Here is a 27,596-nt window from a genome sequence, read left to right on the forward strand (position 1 = left end):
CATATTCACATTGATTTTAATGGGAGCCTCCAACAAAAACAGCTATTCGGACTGAGAAAACGACAATTTCCCCATTAATTTGAGCGAGGATGAAAGATTCGTGTTTGAGGATATTGATAGCGACGGACTGGGAAAAAAAAAAACGCGATTGCATTGGGACGGATTTTGATGTTTTTAAACACATTTACTAGGATAATTCCGGTAAACCCCTTATCTTTCTATTGTGTTGCTAGTGTTTTAGTGAGTTTAACAGTACCTGAGAGTCGGAGGTGTACGTCCACGGGTGTCTTGACGTGCAGTGTCGCAGGGCATTCGACGGCAGCTTTATGGGCGGCACAAGCTCAGCTGATATCCGGTAAGAAGCGACTTTTTACCACAATTTTCTCACCGAAACCTGCTGGTTGACATTCGGTTGGGATCCATGTTCTCTGTGATCCATAGTAAAGTTTCTCCTCCGTGAATTTTAAACAAGGAATCACCGTGTGTTTGTGTGGCTAAAGGCTAAAGTTTCCCAACTCCATCTTTCTACTTTGACTTCTCCAATATTAATTGAACAAATTGCAAAAGATTCAGCAACAAAGATCTCCAAAATACTGTGTAATTATGCGGTTAAAGCAGACGACTTTTAGCTGTGTGTGAGTGCAGCGCTCATATTCCCTAACAGCCCGTGACGTCAAGCGTACACGTCATCATTACGCGACGTTTTCATGAAAAAACTCCCGGGAAATTTAAAATTGCAATTTAGTAAACTAAAAAAGCCGTATTGGCATGTGTTGCAATGTGAATATTTCATCATTGATATATAAACTATCAGACTGCGTGGTGGGTAGTAGTGGGTTTCAGTAGGCCTTTAAGTAAAATTGATCAAACAGTGAACAATGGAATGTGTGAAAAACACTAACCTATACTGTATTTATTATTAACCTGGTTGGGCTTGAATGATCCGGACACGTTTAAAAATGCTACTATAAATATTTGATACGTGTTTGTATGACAAATGTGCTGTTTTAGACTGCAGTATTGTTCACTGAAATACACATTTATGTATGTCTGGTTTGTGTGCAATTGTGTGCCGTTGTGTAGCTTCTAGCTCCTAGCAGCGTACAGAGCTGTGCATAAAGACAGTATGGCCAACTGTGTTTCAAAGTTGGTAGCAAACATGGTTCCCTGCAGTCATGTGAGGGGCTTTTGACTAATCAGAGATCTCCTAAATTAGTGGTCCACAACCCAAAGTCTGGGGACTAGTACCGTTCCGATACTTGTTTTTTCTGCTGATATCATATTGATATCAACATAGGATCAGGACACTTTTGATTTTAAATATAAAACACAAATAACCTAAATGTAAAAAAGAAAATTCTCACCCTTTGGCAGGCCAAACAAAACTACTCAGTGTGCCAGATGTGGCCCACGGGCCCCACTTTGGGCACCACTGATATATTTTTTTTACAGGTTGTCATGAGCAGAAAGCTTGATTCATCCAAATAATTAAGAAATAAATAAGTGCATTTTTTAATTATTTCACGGAACTTGACTTTTTAAACTGAATTGCCAAAATAAATCAACCTTTCCAAAATATTCAAATGTATTGACTGTACATGATTTTTTTTATTTGCTTCAATTCAGTGTACATTAAAACATCAATAAATAATACATTTAACATGAATATCCCATATTTCATGTATATTATATTTTTGATGTCAACACTGACGAACAAAAACATCTTCCATATCAAATACAAACCAAATGTTAAATATTGTTCAATTGTGCACATGAATGATATTGCCTTTCTGTCTTGACTTAGTGATTTTTTTTAACTTATCAATCACATATAGCTGACAAAAGTACTATATAAATATATAATATATACTTTACATTACATACATAATGTAAAACAGTTATTTTCATTTGATATAAAATGTGAAAATGACTCACTTAAAAAAAATGGTGGATTTACAGTTAAAAAAAAAAGGCAACTCAATTGGCAGAATTATACTATTAAATGTATGGTGTTTTTACAGTTTAATATTGTCAATGGAAAAACGTCACAGTTGTTATTTTTACTGTAAAATTCTACAGATGGAACTATCTTATAGCACGGTATTTAAAATAAAAACATTTCAAAAGTTTGTTTGTTTGTTTTTTCACTTCTGTTGCATTTATTACAGAAAATGCAAAAATGGTACCACTTTTATTATCGCCATCAAATTTTTTCAACTGAGCTGACCTTTTGTTTTCCGGAAAAATATATTGTCTTTGTTTTCACAGTGCGTGACTGTCACATCAAAAAAACGCACCACTTTTAATCTAATTTGACAATTAAATCTACAGTCGTTGTTTTTGCAATGCATTACTGTAAATGGAAAAACTGTATCGCTGTCATTTTTACCGTAACAAAAAAGTACCACAGTTATTTTAAAGGTATCATTCAGAAGTCAGCTGGCAGTTTAGTTTTTTTACCTTAACGTCATCAGTTGATGTTACTGTAAATGGAAAAACAGTAACACTTTATTTAATTTTTATTTATTTACCGTGAGCAGACTTTATATTTTTTTACATAAGTGTAACATCATTTAAATAAAGCGTATACTTATTTTATTGCAGTACTTGACACTTATTTTACTTTAAAACGACTGTAATATGTGGGCCATAGGCGCCGATTCCATGGGTGCCTCGGAGCGAGCACCCACGTGGGTTTAACAGCAACTTTCAATCTTTATAATAATTTTTGAAAAATCAATCTTGTTGTTGTTAATTTTGTGGCGAGTTGGGTCCATTCTAAATAATAACACAGTCACAAAACATATAGTCTATAATTAACAAAGCCTAACAAAATTTCATTGTGCCCCGATATAAACTCATTACATAATTATCTGGACCTTGAAGGCTCTGCACATTCAACAGCCATACATGTCACAATAGGGGTGGCAGTATGAATAATGCCAACACTGTCATAAACATGTGCCATATAGTGAAACCACACTAAACAACAACGAGAAACACATTTTGGAAGAATATTTGCACCGCAACACAACATTAACTCTACAGAACAAATTCCCAGAATTCCCTGCAGCACCAACTCTTCCGGGACGCTACAATATAAACAAATGCAATTGGTGGATCTACACCTAATATCCACTGTAATGATACCACGTACAATAGTGTATCTAGACCAATGGTTCTCAACCTTTTTTCAGTGATTCAGCCCCTGTGAAGATTTTTTTATACAAGTACCCCCTAATTAGAACAAAGCATTTTTGGTTGAAAAAAAGTGATAAAGAAGCAAAATACAGCAGTTTGTGATTTAACAAATAGTATAATAGTGCAAAATATTGCTCATTTGTAGTGGTCTTTCATGAACTATTTGGAAAAAAGATATGAAAATAACTAAAAACTTGTTGAAAAATAAACAAGTGTTTTAATTATAAATAAAGATTTATATACATAATATTAATCATCAAATTAAAAGACCCTCTTTGGGGATTGTAATAGAGATCCATCTGGATTCATGAACTTAACTCTAAACATTTCTTCACAAAAAAATAAATCTTTAACATCAATATTTATGGAACATGTCCACAAAAAATCTAGCTGTCAACACTGAATATTGCATTGTTGCATTTCTTTATGAACTTATATTTTGAACTATTATTCAATAAACATATATATAAAAGGATTTTTGAATTGTTGCTATTTTTAGAATATTTAAAAAAAAAAATCTCACGTGCCCTCTGGCATACCTTCAAGTACCCCCAGGAGTACGCGTACACATATTTGAGAACCACTGATCGAGACGATACTATAATTAAGACATATAAAGCAAGTTTCGTACAAGTATCATCCCTGCAGGACGAGGAATAGCTAAACATGCTTCACTACACATCGTAGCTGAGTAGCTCACCGGTGTCAAAATGTAAACAAACGCTACGGGTGGACCTAAACCTGACATCCACTGTAATGGTATCAAGTACAGGCACGAATCTAGTCAATATTACAATGATTACGTTGATATTTTTTGGCATCACAACATCCATCCATCCATTTTCTACCGCTTGTCCCTTTTTGGGTCGCGGGGGGTGCTGGAGTCTATCTCAGCTGCATTCGGGCGGAAGGCGGTGTACACCCTGGACAAGTCGCCATCTCATTGCAGGGCCAACACAGATAGACAGAAAACATTCACACTCACGTTCACACATCTTATTTCGTTTTTAAAAATGTATTTTATGTTTATAAATTTCAGGAAATATGTCCCTGGACAAATGAGGAGTTTGAATATGACCAATGTATGATCCTGTAATTACTTGGTATCAGATTGATAACCAAATTTGTGGTATCATCCAAAAATAATGTAAAGTATCAAACAACATTCAAACAGAAGTGTATATTGAACATGTTAAAACATAAAATAACCAGATATTAACAGTAAATGACCAAGTAGATTAATAATTCATTTTCTACCACTTGTCCCTAATAATGTTGACAAAATGACAATATGTTACTGCATTTGTCAGCAGACTAAATTGGGAACCTTTGTTTGCTTACTTACTACTAGACGACAAGTTGTCTGTTTGTTCACTATTTTATTTAAAGACCTACTGAAACCCACTACTACCCACCACGCAGTCTGATAGTTTATATATCAATGATGAAATATTAACATTGCAACACATGCCAATACGGCCTTTTTAGTTTACTAAATCACAATTTTAATTTTCCCGGGAATTTCTTCTTGAAAACATTGCGTAATGATGACGTGTACGCGTGACGTCCCGGACTGTTAGGAAATATGAGCGCTGCACACACACACACAGCTAAAAGTCGTCTGCTTTAACCGCATAATTACACAGAATTTTGGACATCTGTGTTGCTGAATCTTTTGCAATTTGTTCAATTAATAATGGAGAAGTCAAAGTAGAAAGATGGAGTTGGGAAACTTTACCCTTTAGCCACACAAACACACGGTGATTCCTTGTTTAAAATTCCCGGAGGTGAAACTTTACTATGGATCAGAGCGGTCAAGCGAACATGGATCCCGACCGAATGTCAACCAGCAGGTTTCGGTGAGAAAATTATGGTAAAAAGTCGCTTCTTGCCGGAAATCAGCTGAGCTTGCGCCGTCGACTTCCCTGAGACACTGCGTGGACACACACCTCCTGTTAAACTCACTAAAACACTAGCAACTCAATAGAAAGATAAGGGATTTCCCAGAATTATCCTAGTAAATGTGTCTAAAAACATATGAATCCGTCCCAATGCAATCGGGTTTTTTTTTAACTTGTTTTTTGTTTTGTTTTGTTTTTTTCTAGTCCGTTGCTATTAATATCCTCAAACACGAATCTTTCATTCTCGCTCAAATTATTGGGGAAATTGTCGTTTTCCCGGTCCGAATAGCTCTTTTTGTTGGAGGCTCCCATTAAAAACAATGTGAGGATGTGAGGAGCCATCAAACATGTGACGTCATCGTCTGCGACTTCGGTAAAGGCGGCATAGCTCGGTTGGTAGAGTGGCTGTGCCAGCAACTTGAGAGTTGCAGATTCGATTCCCGCTTGTGCCATCCTAGTTACTGCCGTTGTGTCCTTGGGCAAGACACTTTACCCACCTGCTCCCAGTGCCACCCACACTGGTTTAAATGTAACTTGGATATTGGGTGTCACTATGTAGAGCGCTTTGAGTCACTTGAGAAAAGCGCTATATAAATATAATTCACTTCACTTCACACTTCACTTTTCTGTTAGCGACCAAAAGTTGCGAACTTTATCGTGGATGTTCTCTACTAAATCCGTTCAGCAAAAATATGGCAATATTGCGGAATGATCAAGTATGACATAGAATGGACCTGCTATCCCCGTTTAAATAAGAACATCTCCTTTCAGTAGGCCTTTAAGGGCAACATTGCAATAAGAAACAAATGTTTAATGTACCCAAAGATCTTTTTTGTTCATTTAAAGCCAATAATGACATTTTTGGTGGTCCCCGTTATTTAGAAAAGTACCAAAAGACTTGTAATATCGGTATGGGGACAACACACACCGAGCACACACTGGCAGAAATGTAGACTAGCGCCTATGATGTGAGGATGCATACTTGCAGTGCAAGTTGTCTGCTCAACTTCAAGTTCTCAAATGGCCTTCAAAGAGTGAAAGGCGCTCCTGATTGTCGCAGAATTCTTTTCATGTTCCTTCTGCTCCTTTTTCTTTGCTTCAATGCTTCCTCTGTGTGTGCGGGGAGAGCAGCTTCAAGCAGCGCTTCAGTGAACCAAAGTGAAAGGGGGTGGGGGGGGGGGGGGCTTAGCAGGTGGACTTTCTGGAATGTTTATAAAAGTGCAGAATGACGTCACACGGTTATAATAATACATCATATGCATTATTATGTTGCTTCGGAGAAGGTTGATGTGCTCCAGTGTGAGCAGGGGCGGTGCTAATGTCAAGATGACACGCGGAGCTTTTTTTTTTTTTTTTTTTTTTTGTCACACCCATGAAGCATTAAAGTCCTTCAACTTAAAGCGTTTTCTCCACTAGACCTTTGCAGCGTTTAGTCCTCTGCAGGTCCCGGTCCAACTTAGTCCTCGTTGTGGTCTTGCTCAGTGGCCATTAATGAAGCATTAATCCTCCCCCGTGGATGCCATTGTTGTCTTTTTCAATGCAAACGCCTGCGAGGGGTTCCTAGTAAACTGATGTGTCCTCCCGTCTGTCCTGCGGGGACTTGGAGACTCTGAAAGAAGTTGGAAGAGGAGAGTCTGACATCTTTGGGCTGCAAAATGTCCCATTCTGGACCCGTGGACGCGGTCATGTCCTGCGCACGCAGCGGCCCCTCCGCGGCCCCCAAGACCCTCGCCTTCTCCATAGACCGGATCATGTCCAAGGGCTCGGAAGGCACGGAGGAGAAGAAACTGCTCGGGTTCTGTTCTCCGATTCCCTGCATGATCCCGCTGCAGCCTTTCGGCTACGACTTCCAGGCCAAGGCCCTGATGAACTATTCGGAACTGTGGCGGTCCAGTTTCAGGGGCGGCGCGGCGTGCAAGGGCAGCTGCTGCGTGTGCGCAAAAGCGCACGACTCCGGAGCCAAGCAGCCGCTTTTGGCGCCTGGAAGCCGGTTGGTCAAACCGCAGGTCATCCACCAGAGCCTGGCGGTACCGAGCGGCTCTTTCTACTATCTCAACTACCTGGACCCGGCCTACGCCCAGTCGGACCTGCTGGGGGGACACTGGTTGTCCAGCCCGCACGCCCAGGCTTCCATCTCGGCCCAGCACAGACTTTTAGTCCTGGACGGGACCAAGGTGCCCGCGGGCGGCCTGCATGGGGCGGACAAGGCGCCCACAGCCCAGTACCCCCACAAGGAGCATCTCCCCGGGAAACTGGACCACATCGTTAAGGACAACCAGGCCGACAAGAACTGTTTCAAGAACCCCAACAAAGTTTGCAACAACGGCGGGGCCGGAGACGCAAAACCCAAAAACTTCACTTGCGAAGTCTGCGGAAAGGTAAATCATGATTTCAACATCTTACAGAAACACACAAGATGATACACATTTTGGTAATAGATGCATTAAATATGTCATACTATTAAAACAGCTGCATGCACACCACCGTATAAAACACACATGCAATGCGCATGAATATTACTTAAAAAAAACATAAAATATACATTCATTTGAAACACAATTTTATCGTTATATCTATACACCCAATTAAAATGCATGTAATACAAAATATATACATGAATATTACAACAAAACACATATAATAAACAGCAATAACACTAATTAAAACACAAATGCATGCATGTAAAAAAACATCTATAAACATAAATATTATCAAAAAGGCAACCTGTATAAAATAAAAAAAATGCATTACATAAATATAAAGCAAAACAATATACATTCCAATATCATTAAAAACACATATAATACACTTGTATATTAATTTAAAAAAACAAAACATGTAGTACAACAAACATAATACACATAATAAAAACGAATATTAATACACATGGATATTAATCAAAACACACATGTAATGCATGCAAACATATTAAAAACACATGGTACACATGTTTATAATAAAATGTATATAATTAAAACACAGACATGACTGTCATCAGAACACACTTTAGACGTGGCTGATAAAAAAACATGAATATTATAAAAGCCCATATATGACATGTACAATTTTACAAATGCACATACAATATGATATAAAATGAACTTGTGATACACATGGATTGAAACATATATAAAATCCATACACAGTGTATATATATATACATATATATATATATATATATATATATATATATATATATATATATATATATATATATATATATATTTACACACAGACACACAATACACAATACTATACAATTAAAAATACACACATAATAGATGTTAATATTGTATAAAACAAACATGTGATGCATATGACTATGATAAATACCTTATACATATATACTAAAAATATAACTCTGATTAATATATATATATATATATATATATATATATATATATATATATATATATATATATATATATATATATATATATATATATATATACATACAACAAAACATCTGCTGCATATAATATAATAAATAAAGTATGGAAATGGTTACAAATGTGCGGAAACATTTGCTAATGAAGTGTGATGAAATGTAAGTAAAAGTTGCGTGTGATTGTGTGTAATTGTTCAGGTTTTTAACGCTCACTACAATCTGACCAGACACATGCCGGTACACACCGGAGCGCGGCCGTTCGTGTGTAAAGTGTGCGGGAAAGGATTCCGACAGGCCAGCACTTTGTGTAGACACAAAATCATACACACACAGGTGACACACACTCTTTTCTCCATCTGACTATTGTGTATTCATCATGTGCACTTATTCACAGTCGATGTATTATTTTTGCGTTGAAGGAGAAACCTCATAAATGCAACCAGTGTGGGAAAGCTTTCAACAGAAGTTCGACTCTCAACACGCACGTGAGAATCCACGCAGGATACAAACCTTTCGTCTGCGAGTTCTGTGGAAAAGGGTTTCATCAGAAAGGTGAATATGATTTCCCCCCATATGCTTTTTTCACTTTTTATGCAATCTGGCCTCCAAAAATAATGATATCAATGAAATCAATGAAAGAAATAATAATGTAAACGACATAATGACATATGTTGAGAAAAAGGATAACAATTAAATTAAATGTTGAAAAAAGTTCGTTAAATAATATAACAACGAAAACATTTTTGCAAAATGATATAAGAATGAAAATAACCTGTTGGAAAACATAAGAATTAATAAATAATAATGTAACAACGAAATAAGATTTTGGAAAAATATTATATCGGAATGAATTAACATGTTGGAAAAGTAATATAAATACTGTAAAAATATTACAACAAAAATAAAATAACATGACTGAAAAAAATATACTATAGGAATGAAATAATATGTTGGAAAATGATATATAATAATTTAAAAATTAAATAACATGCTGGAAAAAATATGTAAAATATTATAGGAGAATAGAAATAACATGTTAGGAAATAATCTAAAATAATATACAAATAGCCTCACCTGTTGAAAAAAAATCATCCAAACAAATCAAAAAGTTAAAACAGCTGTTGAAAAAGATGATCCAAAACAAGATACAAATGAAATAACATGTTGTAAAATTATCCAAAATAATATTAAAATCAAATCAAATGTTTCAAATGTTATCTCAAATATGATTTAAATTATTTAAAAATCCATCCATCCATCGATTTTCGTCCGCTTATTCCCTTTGGGGTCGCGGGGGGCGCTGGTGCCTAATCTCAGCTACAATCGGGCGGAAGGCGGGTACACCCTGGACAAGTTGCCACCTTATCACAGGATTTAAAAACCTCAAAGTGAAATAACTTGTTGAAAATTGATTTGAAATTATCCAAATGAAATAACTTTTTGACAGATTAACTGAAGTATCATAAAAATAAAATAACATGGTGGAGAATAATCCGACAATACAAAAAATGAAATAACACGGTATTGGTTTGTTTTCGCTATTTTTTGTATTTTCTCTGCTTCAGAGTTTGTTGTTTTTCGAGTATTACTTAAAAAAGGCGAAAAATATTTTTCATATTTAAAGTTTCAAGCATATTTCTGCTTCCAATGTGTGCTTATGTACATTAAATGTGAATATGACTTTGAATTATGAATATGGACAACATTGAAATATAACTGAAATATAAATATGACGACATTAAAGTATGATCAGTGTATTAATGTGCTACATTTGCTGAGAGGAAGTATAAATATTATAACATGGGACATTAAAATGGTTAATTTCCTTCAACACAATGTTGTGGGTCATCAGTGAGACCAACAAAGTTTGATTTTGACAAAGTTTGACAACTTTTTGACTGCAACACAAAACTAACACTTCAGTCAACACAACTCACTTTTACTTTCGATTTGTCATATTACACTATTAACACTAATACTACTATAAATATTGCACTAATAATACTACAGATATTACACTGACACTGTTTAAATCTTACACTATTATTACAAATATTACACCTACTATAAATATTACATTGATATCACAAATGTTACACTAATACCACTGTAAATATTACACTAATACAACTATAAATATTACACTCTATTAAAAAATATTTAACAAATCATCTCAAAACCTACAGTTTTTTTTATTACACTGAGACCATGGAAAATACATTTATACTAAAAATAGTGCACTAATAATACTATAAATATTACAAATATAAATCTATATACATTACACTTATATCAAAATTATGACACCAATGATACTTTAAATATTACACTAATATTAAAATTATTACACTAATACTACTATAGTTATTACATGAGTACAAAAAAATACACACATCCTATAAATATTACACTAATACCATCAAAAATACTACACTAATCTTACAGATATAACACTAATACTAAAAATAGTACATTAATCCTCACTTTCACATTCAGTTTTTAATTTTTTTTTCTGTATTATGACTTAGAAACTTTGCTCGTTACCATAAATATGTTTTCATTACTGCATTGCTTTTAATTCATTTTTGTAATCAAAATTGTGTAATACAATGTGTTTATTACATATTGAGTGGCCGATAATGACATTTCATTTTAAAATTAGTTTTCATTTCAAAATAATCCACTGTTATTATCGTAAACACATTTATTTTAAATGGAGTTTAAAGTTGACCACACACACACACACTTTTATTTATATATATATATATACATATACATATATATATATATGTGTATATATATATATATATATATATATATATATATATATATATATATATATATTGTCTTTAAAAAAATGAATAATCATCTCACATTTATGAATACAATAAATTAGTTATGAAAACGTTTTGTGTGACTAATTTCAAAGTAAGAAGTAAAGTAATTAGTCAAATATAATGAGTACTTAGCAAGTTATGATGTAACAGTCAGAATGGAGTACTATGATGTATATGATGGTAAAGTAAAGTGATGATGATGACGTCAGAGGAGTACAGTGATAAGTGAAACATGATGATGACTTAATGATGATGAATACCTGGGGATGACGTCAAGGGAGTTACAACATGCCGAACACTTTGTGATGATGTATTGTGTGTGGTTGCTAGGTAACTACAAGAACCACAAGTTGACGCACAGCGGAGAGAAGCAGTACAAATGTTCCATCTGCAACAAAGCGTTCCACCAGATCTACAACCTGACCTTCCACATGCACACGCACAACGACAAGAAGCCCTTCACCTGTCTCACCTGTGGAAAAGGCTTCTGTCGCAACTTCGACCTAAAGAAGCACGTCCGTAAACTCCATGACAACATCTTGTCTTCTTCCAGCAGACAAGAAACGTTATAAAAACATTATTATTATTATTATTATTATTATTAGTACAGTATCTCACACTCACCCATTGCTGCCTGCTATTTGTGTATGTCAAATATTTAAGATGTCAATAACGTCTTCATAACTTATCACCATAACTTTGAATGTTGGTTGATTCCAAAATAAAACTTGTTTATTACAACGAATGTTTCTGCTTTTTTTTTTTACTCGCAAACAATCCTCAAATGACAAATCGATTAAATTTAATGTCAGTACTCTTTTGTACTATATAGCTCATAACATGTATACAAATACTGCATATTATAGTAAGTCGTATTTGTATATATCTTTTTTGTCATTGTGAAAAGTCAAAGTAAAGTGTTTTTGTACACAGTATTACAGTGTAGTACTTTTACTGTGTGAAGTATTGCAATGTAGTACTTGTCCTGGATGAAGTACTACAGTGTAGTAATTGTACTGTGTGAAGTACCACACTGTAGTACTTTTACTGTATGAATAATTACACTGCAATACTTGTACAGTGTGAAGTATTACAGTGTAGTACTTTTCATGTGCAAAGTATCACACTGTAGCGCTTGCACTGTATGAAGTACTACTTACTGGTACTTTTACTGCGTGAAGTATTACACTGTAATACTTTAACTGTGTGAAGTATTACACTGTAGTACTTGTTCTCAATGAAGTACTACAGTGTTGTAATTGTACTGCTGTGTGATGTACCACACTGTAGTACTTTTACTGTATAAAAACACTGTCGTACTTATCAATCGTGAAGTATTACTCTGTAGTACTTTTACTGTCCAAAGTATCACACTGCAGTGCTTGCACTGTATATAGTAGTACTTACGAGTACTTTTACAGTGTAAAATATTACACTGTTTTACTTGTTCTGGATGAAGTACTACAGTGTAGTAAATGCACTGTGCTATGTACCACACTGTAGTACTTTTACTGTATAAAGACTTACACTGTTGTACTTATCAATCATGAAGTATTACACTGTAGTACTTTAACTCTGTGAAGAATTACACTGTAGTACTTGTTCTGGATGAAGTAGTACAGTGTAGTAATTGTACTGTGTGATGTACCACACTGTAGTATGTTTACTGTATGAAGACCTACACTGTAGTACTTGTACATTGTGAAGTATTACACTGTAGTACTTTTACTGTATAAAGTATTACACTGTAGCGCTTGCACTGTATGAAGTACCACTTACTAGTAATTTTACTGCGTGAAGTATTACATTGTAGTACTTGTTCTGGATGAACTACTACAGTGTAGTAATTGTACTGTATGAAGTACCACACTGTAGTACTTTTACTGTGTGAAGACTTACACTGTAGTACTTGTACAGAGTGAAGTAATACACTGGAGTATATTTACTGTGGGAAGTATCACGCTGTAGCACTTGCACTGTATTAAGTTCTACCTACTAGTACTTTTACTGTGTGAAGTATTACACTGTAGTACTTGCACAGTGTGAAGTATTACACTGTAGTACTTGCACAGTGTGAAGTATTACACTGTACTACTTAACTCTGTGAAGTACTTTGTAAAATATTACACGGTTGTAGCGTTTAATAGATGTGTGAAGTATAACAGTGTTGTACTTCTGTAGATGTGAGAAGTATTACACTGTAGTACTTGTTCTGGATGAAGTAGTACAGTGTAGTAATTGTACTGTGTGAAGTACCACACTGTAGTACTTTTACTGTATGAAGACTTAAACTGTAGTACTTGTACAGTGTGAAGTATTACACTGTAGTCATTTTACTGTCCGAAGTATCACACTGTAGTGCTTGCACTGTATGAAGTACTACTTACTAGTACTTTTACTGTATGAATTATTACACTGTATTACCTTACTCTGTGAAGTACTGTGTAAACTATGACACGGTAGTACTTGTAGCAGTTAGTGCACTGTAGTACTTCTGTAGATGTGAGAAGTATTACAGTGTAGTACCTCTGTAGATGTGGGAAATATTGCAGTGCAGTACTTGTAGTTGTGTAAAGTATTACACTGCAGTACTTGTACTATAAGAAGTATCATAGTGTAGTATCTTTACTGTGTGAGGTATTACACTATAGTACTTGGGAAGATGTGTAAGGTTTTACACTGTAGTACTTATGAAGATGTGAGAAGTATTACACTGCAGTACATGTACTATATGAAGTATTATAGTGTAGTACCTTTGCCGTGTAAGGTATTACACTGTAATACTTATGTAGAAGTGAAGTATTAAAGTGTAGTACTTGTACTGTGTGAAGTATTGCAGTGTATTACTTCTGTAGATGCATCAAGTATTTGTACTACAAGATGTTAATATTGTTACAAATGACGATTAATAACAATCAGAGACCTGTAAAGAAAAATGACCCCAAAAATAAAAATTTGATTAAAATCAAATAAACGATCTCTTGAGAAGGCGAATCTCATCTTCATCATTACCTTCATCCACATCTTTATCCACTTCATCTTCTTCATCATCGTCATCATCATCCTTTTCATCATAATCGTCCTTCTGCTGCTTGGCTAATGAGCACTAAGGCAGCAGATCCTCTTGTGTACTCAAGTTAAATGAAGCTGAGTTATTCTGTGCACGCCTGCAGGAACAATATTACAATATTATTTCTGCACTCATTCTGCCCAACACTTCATGCGTGCTTCTCAATGGAGATGCTTGCATTAACATGATTATTAATAATCATATCTCAGCACTTACATCTTACACAACCTTCCAAGTTAAATACTTCAAACCTCAAACATGATACATCTAAATTACATCCACACCGAAAAGAAATGTTACATAGACTACAAAATATCCCACTATAGAACTATAAATATTACACTAATACTAAGGTCAAAATATCATACTAACACTTTAAACATCACACTAATACTAAAGAACAAAATATCACACTAATACTTTAAACATCACACTAATACTAAAGTACAAAATATCACACTAATACAAAATATAACATTAATACTATACTATTAAATATAGTACAAAATATTACACAACTCGTGTGAGTATTACTCTACCACTATAGTAAATACTACAAAATATCACTCTATAAATATTACTTAAGTACTTTTGCAAAAAAGTACAAAATTCCACACTAAAACTATATATATTACACTAAAGCACAAAATATCACACTAATATATAAATATTACAATAATACTAAAGTACAAAACATCACACTCATATGATAAATATAACACTAATACTACTGAATACAAAATTGTACAAAATATTACACCAATTCTATAATTATAACACTAATTCTATACTATTGCATGTAGTACGAACTATCACATTAATGGTATAAATTTTACAGTAATACTATACTATTACATATTGTAAAAAATATTACACGTTATACATTTTACACAGTTACTATACTATTAATTATGGTTCAAAATATTGCACTAATACTATAAATATTACACGACTATTACAGTACAAAATATCACACTGATAGTATTACATATATTGTACTAAGACTATCAGTATCACTAATACTATACTATTACATATAGTACAACATATTGCACTAATGATATAAATACTACACAAAATATCACACTGATACTATACTATTACATATTGCACTAATACTATCAATATCACACTAATACTGTAATATTACATATAGTGCAACATATTGCACTAATACTATACATATTACACTAACTATAATATACAGTACAGAATATCACACATACTATAACTATTACACACTAATACCATAAATATTACACTAATACTATAACATTACACTAATACCAACATATTGCACAAATACTATATATATGAAACTTATACGATAAAATTACACTAATACTATATGAATATTATAAACATTACACTACCATAAGACACTTATTCTAAAATATTAAACATCAAACTACCATCATAAATATAACACCAATAATATAATGGTATACTAATTCTATGAATATTACACTATTTCAGAAATATCATACTATTAGTAAAAAATATATATATTTAGACACTATAATTTTACACTATACTATATTATAAATATTTACACGTCATTTTTCTTACAGTAATGACAATTATTATAATGCCATCATTATTTTTTAAGAAAATACAAAATAAAGACTCGAGGAAGACATGAGTAACCATGTACAATAAGTAATTATCATAATATTAGTATTGCTATACCTTTTAAAATACCTTTTATACTTATTTATTATAATAAAAATATGATTCTGTTTTTTTTCTCAGGAGATCACTATTGAGGTTAGGTTGAAATTATTATTATTAAAAATTAAATAATAAAAATAACAAATAATAATAAAACAACTAATAAAAGTGCAAGACATTATATTGTTATTAAAAAATGATAATAATATAATGTCTTACACTTTTATTAAAAAACGCACGCTCACTCGCACACGCAGCAGTGTGTGCGTGTGTGCGTGTCCGTGTGTTGAAGGCCGCAGGCTGTGTGTGCAGAAGATAGGCTTGCAGTAAACAAGATGAAGGTTGCAGGTTGTTCTTTTCACTTCCAACATCATCATCGTCATCATCATCATCATCATCATCATCATCATCATCATCATCATCACCAACACAAACACGTCACTGACCGACCGGCACTTTAATGAGTGCGCGCGCACGCACTGGTCGGGGAGCGCGCGCGCGTTAATCAGCTGTCAACAAGATGAGGACATCTTTGTGAGGATCTCCGGGATCTCCAGGGATTGAAGCTATTGAAGGAGCACAAAGGTTTGCTTTGAGAGGAGGAGAAAGAGATTGAATTGATTGTAAACGAGAGATTAGCTGCAGCTGAGAAAAGCAGCAATTAAATGTTAACTGACATCACTTTCACTTTAGCACACATCAAATTCCAATTCAAGCCTTCTAAAGACCTCTTTGTTCAGTGTGTGTGCGTGCGCGTGCGTGCGTGTGTGCGCCTGCATACGTGCTCGTGAATGTGTGTGTGTGTGGGGGGGACTTGTGTCACTACATATTACTGCAAGAAAACACACAACATGTGCCATTTAAACATATGATTTATTTATTTATATTTTAATGTTCATTATAGAGACTTTCACATCAGGTTACTTTAGTTTGACATTTTCAAACTAGGTAACACTTTAATAAGGGGAACATATTCGCCATTAATTAGTTGCTTATTAACATGCAATTAATTAATTAATTAGTCATCAATAATGGCCTACAAAATTATGAGATTTTTTTATTCAAACGGGGATAGCAGGTCCATTCTATGTGTCATACTTGATCATTTCGCGATATTGCCATATTTTTGCTGAAAGGATTTAGTAGAGAACGTCCACGATAAAGTTCGCAACTTTCGGTGCGAAGAGAAAAGACCTGACTCTACCGGAAGTCACAGACGATGACGTCACATGTTGATGGCTCCTCACATATTCACATTGTTTTTAATGGGAGCCTCCAACAAAAAGTGCTATTCGGACCGAGAAAACAACAATTTCCCCATTAATTGGAGCAAGGATGAAAGATTCGTGTTTGAGGATATTGATAGCGACGGACTAGAAAATAAATAAATAAATAAAATCAAAAAAGTAAAAAAAAAAAAAATGTGATTGCATTGGTACAGATGTTTTTAGACACATTTACTAGGATAATTCTGGGAAATCCCTTATCTTTTTATTGTGTTACTAGTGTTTTAGTGAGTTTAATATTACCTGATAGTCAGAAGGGTGTCTCCACGGGTGTCTTGACATGCAGTGTCTCAGGGGAGTCGACGGCAGCTATGGACGGCACAAGCTCAGCTTTTCCCCGGTAAGAACTGACTTTTTAACCACAATTTTCTCACCGAAACCTGCTGGTTGACATGTGGTCGGGATCCATGTTCTCTTGACCGCGCTGTGATCCATAGGAAAGTTTCACCCCCAGGAATTTTAAACAAGGAATCACCGTGTGTTTGTGTGGCTAAAGGCTAAAGCTTCCCAACTCAATTTTTCTACTTTGACTTCTCCAATATTAATTGAACAAATTGCAAAAGATTCAGCAACACAGATCTCCAAAAAACTGTATAATTATGCCGTTAAAGCAGACGACATTTAGCTGTGTGTGTGTGTGTAGCGCTCATACTTCCTAAAAACCCGTGACGTCTTGCGTACACGTCATCATTACACTACGTTTCGAAGACGAAACTCCCGGGAAATTTAAAATTGTAATTTAGTAAACTAAAAAGGCTGTATTGGCATGTGTTGCAATGTTAATATTTCATCATTGATATATAAACTATCAGACTGCGTGGTGGGTAGTAGTGGGTTTCAGTAGGCCTTTAAGTACTTATTAATGCTTTATTCTGCATGGCCTTATTATACAAACAGTAAGCCATTAAATAGGAGTCTTCCCTAAATAACATCAGAATTATTGCTTATTAGTAATCCTGTGGGGCGGTATAGCTCGGTTGGTAGAGTTGCCATGCCAGCAACTTGAGGGTTGCAGGTTCGATCCCGCTTCCGCCATCCTGGTTACTGCCCTTGTGTCCTTGGCAAAGACACTTTACCCACCTGCTCCCAGTGCCACCCACACTGGGTTAAAAACTTAGATATTGGGTTTCACTATGTAAAGCGCTTTGAGTCACTTCAGAAAAAGCGCTATAACAGTGGGGCAAAAAAGTGTTTAGTCAGCCACCGATTTTGCGAGTTCTCCCACTTAAAATGATGACAGATGTCTGTAATTTTCATCATAGGTACACTTCTACTGTGAGACAGAATGTGAAAAAAAAATCCAGGAATTCACATTGTAGGAATTTTAATGAATTCATTTGTAAATTATGGTGGAAAATAAGTATTAGGTCAACCATTCAAAGCTCTCACTGATGGAAGGAGATTTTGGCTCAAAATCTCACGATACATGGCCCCATTCATTCTTTCCTTAACACGGATCAGTCGTCCTGTCCCTTTAGCAGAAAAACAGCCCCAAAGCATGATGTTTCCACCCCCATGCTTCACAGTAGGTGTGGTGTTCTTGGGATACAACTCAGTATTCTTCTTCCTCCAAACACGACGAGTTGAGTTTATACCGAAAAGTTCTATTTTGGTTTCATTTGACCACATGACATTCTCCCAATCCTCTGCTGTATCATCCATGTATCCATTTTGGTATAAACTCAATTCGTCGTGTTTGGAGGAAGAAGAATACTGAGTTGCATCACAAGAACACCATACCTACTGTGAAGCATGGGGGTGGAAACATCATGCTTTGGGGCTGTTTTTCTGCTAAGGGGACAGGACGATTGATCCGTGTTAAGGAAAGAATGAATGGGGCCATGTATCGTGAGATTTTGAGCCAAAACCTCCTTCCATCAGTGAGAGCTTTGAATGGTTGACCAAATACTTATTTTCCACCATAATTTGCAAATAAATTCTTTAAAATTCCTACAATGTGAATTCCTGGATTTTTTTTTCACATTCTGTCTCTCACAGTTGAAGTGTACCTATGATAAAAAATTACAGACCTCTGTCATCATTTTAAGTGGGAGAACTTGCACAATCGGTGGCTGACTAAATACTTTTTTGCCCCATTGTAAATCTAATTCACTTCACTTCACTAACCCCAACGCTTATATGTTCCCCTAGTGTCCAAATAACTCTAAATGAAGTCTTTGTTACTTAGAATATGTTCCCCATACTAAAGTGTTACCTCAAACGCTTCTGGGATCATGAAATAAATCCTTCCTTTATTCATCCATCCATCTTCTTCCGCTTATCCGAGGTCAGGTCATGGGGGCAGCAGCCTAAGCAGGGAACCTTCATTCAATAATTTTGAAATGACTTCTTGTATTTGATGAACTAGTTGTGTATTATTAATAGATTGAAACAGTACATAATTTGTTTCATTCTGATAACTGATTGAGATGCATATTATCAAAGATAATGTTGAAATGTAAAACAATGGTTTTTGCTTTGTCTCAAGCCTCTTCTTCATGGTCCTCAGGACAAAGAGCTTGCAGTACCCTTTGGAGGTTTTATTAACGAGAAAAATCTTCACCCTTAAACTTATTCCTGTTTTCGGCAAATGAAAGAAGTCAAGGTGCAACATTTACAAACCCCGTTTCCATATGAGTTGGGAAATTGTGCTAGATGTAAGTATAAACGGACTACAATGATTTGCAAATCTTTTTCAACCCGTATTCAATTAAATGCACTACAAAGACAACATATTTGATGTTCAAACTCATTAACTTTTTTTTTTTGTTGCAAATAATTAACTTAGAATTTCATGGGTGCAACACGTGCCAAAGTAGTTGGGAAAGGGCATGTTCACCACTGTGTTACATCACCTTTTCTTTTAACAACATTCAATAAACATTTGGAAACTGAGGAAACTAATTGTTGAATCTTTGGAAGTGGAATTCTTTCCCATTCTTATTTTATGTAGAACTTCAGTTGTTCCACACATTTTCGATGGAAGACAGGTGTGGACTGCAGGCGGGCCAGGAAAGTACATGCACTCTTTTACTACGAAGCAACGCTGTTGTAACACGTGGCTTAGCATTGTCTTGCGGAAATAAACAGGGGCGTCCATGATAACGTTGCCTGGATGACAACATATGTTGCTCCAAAACCTGTATGGACCATTCAGTATTAATGGTGCCTTCACAGATGTGTAAGTCACCCATGCCTTGGGCACTAACACACCCCCCATACCATCACAGATGCTGGCTTTTGAACATTGCGCCTATAACAATCTGGATGGTTATTTTCCTCTTTGTTCTGGAGGACACCACGTCCACAGTTTCCAAATATAACTTGAAATGTGGACTCGTCAGACCACAGAACACTTTTCCAGTTTGCATCAGTCCATCTTAGATGAGCTTGGTCCTAGCAAAGCTGGCGGCGTTTCTGGGTGTTGTTGATGAATAGGTTTTGCGTTGCATAGTAGAGTTTTAACTTGAACTTACAGATGTAGCGACCAACTGTAGTTACTGACAGTGGTTTTATGAAGTGTTCCTGAGCCCATGTGGTGATATCCTTTACACACTGATGTCGGTTTTTGATGCAGTACCGCCTGAGGGACCAAAGGTCCGTAATATCGTCGATTATGTGCAGTGATTTCTCCAGATTCTCTGAACCTTTTGATGATTTTACGGACCGTAGACGGTAAAATCCCTAAATTCCTTACAATAGCTTTAGAGAAATGTTGTTCTAAAACTGTTCAACAATTTGCTTACAAATTGGTGACCCTCGCCCCATCCTTGTTTGTGAATTATTTAGCATTTCATGGAAGCTGCTTTTATACCCAATCATGGCACCCACCTGTTCCCAATTAGCCTGCACACCTGTAGGATGTTCCAAATAAGTGTTTGATGAGCATTCCTCAACATTATCAGTATTTATTGCCACCTTTCCCAATTTCCTTATCAAGTGTTGCTGGCATCAAATTCTAAAGTTAATGATTATTTGCAACAACAAAAAAAGTTTATCAGTTTTTAACATTGAATATGTTGTCTTTGTAGCATATTCAATTGAATATGGGTTGAAAATCCTTTGCAAATCACTGTATTCCGTTTATACTTACATCTAACACAATTTCCCAACTCATATGGAAACAGGGTTTGTAAATGAATTACGTTTGAAGATCGACAACTTTTCTTTCTGCTGGTGTAAAGTAAATGACAATAACTAACAATAACTGGAAGCAAGTTCCTTACATTTCCAAAATGAACCATTCATTCATTCAATCATTCATTCATTCATTCATTCAGTCAGGCATTCAGTCATTTGTCACTGTTACTAAGTCAACCTTCAAAGTCAATCAATCAAAGTGTATTTATATAGCCCTTAATCACAAGTGTCTCAAAGGGCTGCACAAGCCCTTCCAAACCTTGGAGGGGTCCACAGATGTGGGGACCCGGGACCCCGCCTCCCATGGACGTCCAGTGGATCATGAACAATGACTCTTTGTCATGTCATCACAATAAAAGCACTAAATGGTCTAGATCGAGCCGTGGAAAACTGGACAAAGTACTTTTTGCGAAGAACCAACTTAACAAACAAATCAATCAACAATCACATTTTGTTCCACCTTCATCTGTCTCTCAGTACAGACTACACACTTTATACGCCAAAAGCTACTTGATCATGTAAATATACATGCACATGATGATGTACATCACCATGTGCATGAAAATGTTCATGATCATGTACATGAGGCTGTACAAGCTGATGTAAATGATGATGTACCAGAGGAGGCACATGATGATGCACAATAAGCTGATCAAGACGATAAACATGAGGATGTACATTAAGCTGTGCAAGATGATAAACATTAGGACGCACATGATGATGCACATTAAGCTGTGCAAGACAATAATAACAAGGATGCACATGATGATGTACATTAAGCTGTGCGATATAATAAACATGAGGATACACATGATGATGTACATTAAGCTGTGCAAGATGATAAACATGAGGATGTATATCATGATGTGCATTGAGCTGTTCAAGATGATGTAGATGATTATATACATGAGGATGTACGTGATGATGTGCATTAGGTGTGCAAGATGATGCATATGAGGATATACATGAAGATGTGCATGATGATGTATATTGAGCTGTTCATGACGATGTAAATTAAACTGCTCATTAATAGATGTACATGGGATGAATTGTAGGATGTACATGAGGATGTGCATGATGATGTAAATGAGAATTTACATGAAGTACATGAGGATGTACATGATGACGTAAACGAGGATTTACATGATGATGTACATGAGGATGTATATGATTATGTGAATAAACATTTACTTTATGATGTTCATGACCATGTACATGATGTACACAATGGTGTACATAATGGTGTACATGAAGATGTTATGTACACTATGATGTATATTAAGATGTTTTTGTATATGGATTAATGGTGATTTGTACTTGTATAGCGCTTTTCTACCGTAAATGACAAACAAAAAGCGCTTTGACACTATTTCCACATTCGCCCATTCACACACTGATGGGGGGAGCTGACAAGGGTGAAGTGTCTTGACCAAGGACACAACGGACGTGACACTGATGGCAGAAGCTGGAATGGAACCTGGAACCCTCAAGTTGCTAGTACGGCGGCTCGATACACACGTGCCACATTGTCCCCGTACATGATGATGTTCATGAGAATTCTACATGATGATGTAAATGAGAATGTACATGATAATGTACATGAGGATTCTATATGATGATGTAAATGAGGACGTACAAGATTATGTACATGAGGATTCTACATGATGATCTTTATGAGGATGTACATGAGGATGTACATGAGAATTCTACATGATGATGTATATGAGAATGTACATTATAATGTACATGAGGATTCTACATGATGACGTAAATGAGAATGTACATGATAATGTACCTGAGGATTCTACATGATGATGTAAATGAGGATGTACATGATAATGTACCTGAGGATTCTACATGATGATGTAAATGAGGATGTACATGATGATGTACAAAAATGTATGCATGAGAATGTACAGGATACGGTACGTGATGACATACACAATACACATTGTACATGAGGATAACGTACAAGATGATGTACGTGATGATGAATTGAATAATAATAAGTATTGTTTATTGAATTTGAACAAATGTTGTTTGTTGAAGTATAATGAGTATTGTTATTTGAATGACAAGTATTGTTGATAAATAATGAATATTGTTGAATAATAGTATTATTGAATAAGAACATGTACTGTTGAATATTAACAAATGCTATTCACTAATAATAGTAATTTTGTTTGTAGAATAATAAGTAATATGGAATAATAACAATTATTATTGTTTAGTATATATTGAATAATTATATTCAACCAAGTATTCTTGGTTGAATGTAAGCATTAGTGAATAATAGAAAGTATTGTTTGTTTAATTATAAGTGTTATTGAATTATGTATGAATAATACCAAGTATTGTTTGTTGAATAATAAGTATTATTGAATAATAAGAATGATGTATGCGACGATATATATACACATGATGATTTACATGATGATATACATGAAAATAACTTGAATAAGAGCAAGTATTGTTTATTGAATAAAACAAATATTGCATGTTGAAGTATAATGAGTATTGTTACTTGAAGGACAAGTATTGTTAATTAAAAATTAGTATTGTTGTATAATAGTAAGTAATATTGATTTAGAACATCTATTGTTGAATATTAACAAGTATTAGAAAATAATACATATTGAGTGGTAATCTGAATTTTCCTTGCTCATTTCTGTCTTTTATTTGCACACCAATATTCATTCTCTCTCTTGTCCACAGTATGGAGTGCAGCAGGCGCAGGGCAGCAGCACACACCTGAGGTTGATTAGCGTGGCCTATTTGAACTGGCTGCTGACGGCCTGTGAGCGCCGGAACTTTGTGTTCACTGCTGCTACTGTTCGCGTGTGTCATTGTCGTCTCACCGGCAAACACTCTAGTTTGTCTCGTGCATTTTCTCAGGTTTGCCTGTAATACCTAACCTTGTCTGGCGTCCTTATTTTGTATCTAATATTTCTGTTTGACTTCTTTCATGAAATATTTTTTCCTAGCCTCGTCTAGCCTTTTATTTTGTAGTTTGTTTTCTCTGTTTTACATTTACTCATTCCGTATAATCCCTAGCCTTGTCCAGCACTTTTGGTTTAGTTTGTGTTATTATTTAGTGTAGTTTTTTTAATGGTGTGTTTTTGAGCCTCCACAATCGCCTTTGTTTTGGCTACGTCCACCTTCTACCAAAATAAAAGGAAGAACGTTTGTTCCCCTAACAAAAACGTCTCTGCGTCCTTGGGATCCACCAACCAGTTCCTAACACAGGGGTAGGGAACCTACGGCTCGCGAGCCAGATGTGGCTCTTTTCATGACTGCATCTGGCTCTCGGATAAATCTGAGCTGACATTGCATAACACGATAAGTAATAAATAATTCCACTTGTAATCCCAGTGTTGAAAATAACGTTCAAAATATAAAACATTAATTTTTAATCCATCCATTAATTGTCTACTGCACCTGTTGAAGAAGTTGAGTTAATGGTAAGAAGTTATTTATTTATTATTGTTTATTGTGGGGCTTGCTCTCCTGGGGGTTCTTCAGACCACCAAACATCGACATGAGAGCCTGTTTCAGGGTTACAATATTGTTTTATTTTTCAATAAGTCTCTCAGTTGCTTTCCAGCAATTGTCTTTTTCTCTTTCGTTCTAGCTCCAGCTCCAACCCCGTCTCTTCTCCTGGCTGCTGCTTATAAACAGAGCAACAGGTGATTAGATAACAAGGCCCAGGTGGGTTACAGACGCACCTGTCGCTGATTTCCTGGCCGGTCCTGGCAACACCCTGCTTCGCTGCAGGCCCGCAGGCCACGCCCACTCCACAGTTAGCTTCAGAATAACAACGTTATTACAAAGAATAAGATACCTATTATTATACTCTAGAAATGTTGGCCTTACTCAAAAATGCACACGTTTAGTTGTGTTCAATGTTAAAAAAAACATTATATGGCTCTTACGGAAATACATTTTAAAATATTTGGCTTCTTGGCTCCCTCAGTCAAAAAGGTTCCCGACCCCTGTCCTAACATATTGTTTGTAGAATGATAAGTAATATGGAATAATAACAAGTATTATTGATTGGTATCCATCCATCCATTTTCTACCGCTTATTCCCTTTTGGGGTCGCTGGCGCCTATCTCAGCTACAATCGGGCGGAAGGCCGGGTACACCCTGGACAAGTCGCCACCCCATCGCAGGGCCAACACGGATAGACAGACAACATTCACATTCACATTCACACACTAGGGACAATTTAGTGTTGCCGATCAACCTATCCCCAGGTGCATGTCTTTGGATGTGGGAGGAAGCCGGAGTACCCGGAGGGAACCCACGGAGTCACGGGGAGAACATGCAAACTCCACACAGAAAGATCCCGAGCCTGGGATTGAACCCAGGACTGCAGGACCTTCGTATTGTGAGGCAGACGCACTAACCCCTCTGCCACCATGAAGCCCTTGATTGGTATTTATTGAATAATTATATTCAACCAAGGATTCTTACATATACTGAATAATAGAAAGTATTATCTGTTTAATAATAAGGATTATTGAATTATTTATGAATAATACAAAGTATTGTTTGTTGAATGATAAGTATTATTGAATAATAATACTTTTTATTAAATAATATAAAGTATTATTGAATAATAACATGTATTATTGTTTGAATAAGTCCATCCATCCATTATTTTACCGCTTGTTCCCTTTGGGGTCGCGGGGGGCGCTGGAGCCTATCTCAACTACAATCGGGCGGAAGGCGGGGTTGAATAATAAGTGTTATTGAATAATAAGTGTTATTGAATAATAAGAAATAGTGCACAAGAGCATGTGGGGAGGTGTGTAATTACAGCAGCACCAGCCAAGAACAAGTGTCCCACTTGAGAGTGTGTACCTTAAGGCCAGTGTTGCTTCCTCTTAGTGCGACATGAAGCTTTATTTCATGTGAAGCAACAGTGGAGGTCTGCGCGGGGAATACGAGGCTGTTAGCGAGGCTCCTAAGTAGAGTTGACATGATCACACACTGGACTTCCATGCAACGCAAGAAGCCCCAAACTGCGCCACCAGGCATGACGTTCAGCTGCTGCACTGACCTGCGAACTTTCAAACGCTTGAACTGAGAAAGACAAGCAGAAATAAAGAACAATGTCATTTGCAATTGAAATACATCTGACAGCCAAAATGCCGCACACTCCAAAAAAAAAAAAAAAAAAAAAAAACAACAGGCGGCAAAAATGCTATGTACCAAAATATTTTCCCTCTTCCATTCTTCCACTTGCCCCTGCTACCCAGCAGCGTATCACTGAATGAAATGCAGCGTGCAATTAGCCATTATCCAATCAACTCCAAGCCACACTTAAGCATTTACAAGCTTGTGCTCAGCCAATTATCTGTCGGCGTCTCAGTGGACGCCACACAAAGCGCTTTGTGTCGTGTTCGGGACTTGAGCCGTGGAGGAGGGCTGGAGGACAGTCGAGGAGCTGTGTGGGGTCTCTGAGGCGGGGTCTCTTCCACCCCCAGGCCTCAACAATGAGCTCATCGTTTGGAAGTGCGCTTGAAAACGTTTTTTTGGATCATTTGCTACATTGCGTCTTCCTCCCTTTCCAACTCACCCTGTCACCGTTTCCTCATATCCGGCCGTGACCTCACAACTTAACTTATCGTGCTCCCTTCGCCCGAGTGGCGCCCACCGCCAGCCCCTCCCCAGCACGCACAAGACATTGAAACAACGTTGAGATCTTGTTGAATTAGGTCCTGACTCGTGTTGTAACGATACCAATATTTTGGTACCGGTACTAAAAAAATATTGGTCCTTTTTGGTAGTTTTTTAAATAAAGGGGACCACAAATAAAATGCATTATTGGCTTTATTATAGCAAAAAATCTTAGGGTACATTAAACATATGTTTCTAATTGCAGTTAAGTCCTTAAATAAAATAGTGAACATACTACACAACTTGTCTTTTAGTAATAAGGAAACAAACAAAGGCTCATAATTAGTCTGCTGACATAACTTATTGTGTCATTTATCATTCTATTATTTTGTTAGCATTATTGAGGACAAGTGGTAGAAAATGAATCATTAATCTACTTGATCATTTATTGTTAATATCTGTTTACTTTCTCTTTTA

At 35.8% G+C, this 27,596-nt stretch overlaps 1 protein-coding gene across 1 annotated transcript; it reads left to right on the forward strand.

The window, feature by feature from the left end:
* The first annotated feature begins 6,532 nt into the window (after window positions 1-6,532).
* fezf2 (FEZ family zinc finger 2) lies at window positions 6,533-12,041 on the forward strand. Its single transcript, XM_061875617.1, has 4 exons — window positions 6,533-7,480; window positions 8,689-8,823; window positions 8,910-9,042; window positions 11,658-12,041. The coding sequence occupies exons 1-4, from the start codon at window positions 6,758-6,760 to the stop codon at window positions 11,897-11,899; spliced, it is 1,233 nt and encodes a 410-aa protein (XP_061731601.1). The 5' UTR covers window positions 6,533-6,757; the 3' UTR covers window positions 11,900-12,041.
* Window positions 12,042-27,596: the final 15,555 nt, after the last annotated feature.

This window comes from Nerophis ophidion, linkage group LG16 (genome assembly GCF_033978795.1).
Source record: "Nerophis ophidion isolate RoL-2023_Sa linkage group LG16, RoL_Noph_v1.0, whole genome shotgun sequence".
In the NCBI taxonomy this organism is placed as follows: Eukaryota; Metazoa; Chordata; class Actinopteri; order Syngnathiformes; family Syngnathidae; genus Nerophis; species Nerophis ophidion.

Bases quoted from the DNA above. Each gene is read 5' to 3' on its own strand.
- fezf2 (XM_061875617.1), top strand. From the start codon at position 6,758: ATGTCCCATTCTGGACCCGTGGACGCGGTCATGTCCTGCGCACGCAGC. The intron at 7,481-8,688 runs GTAAATCATGAT...GTAATTGTTCAG, and splicing joins CTTGCGAAGTCTGCGGAAAG to GTTTTTAACGCTCACTACAA. The intron at 9,043-11,657 runs GTGAATATGATT...TGTGGTTGCTAG, and splicing joins AAAAGGGTTTCATCAGAAAG to GTAACTACAAGAACCACAAG.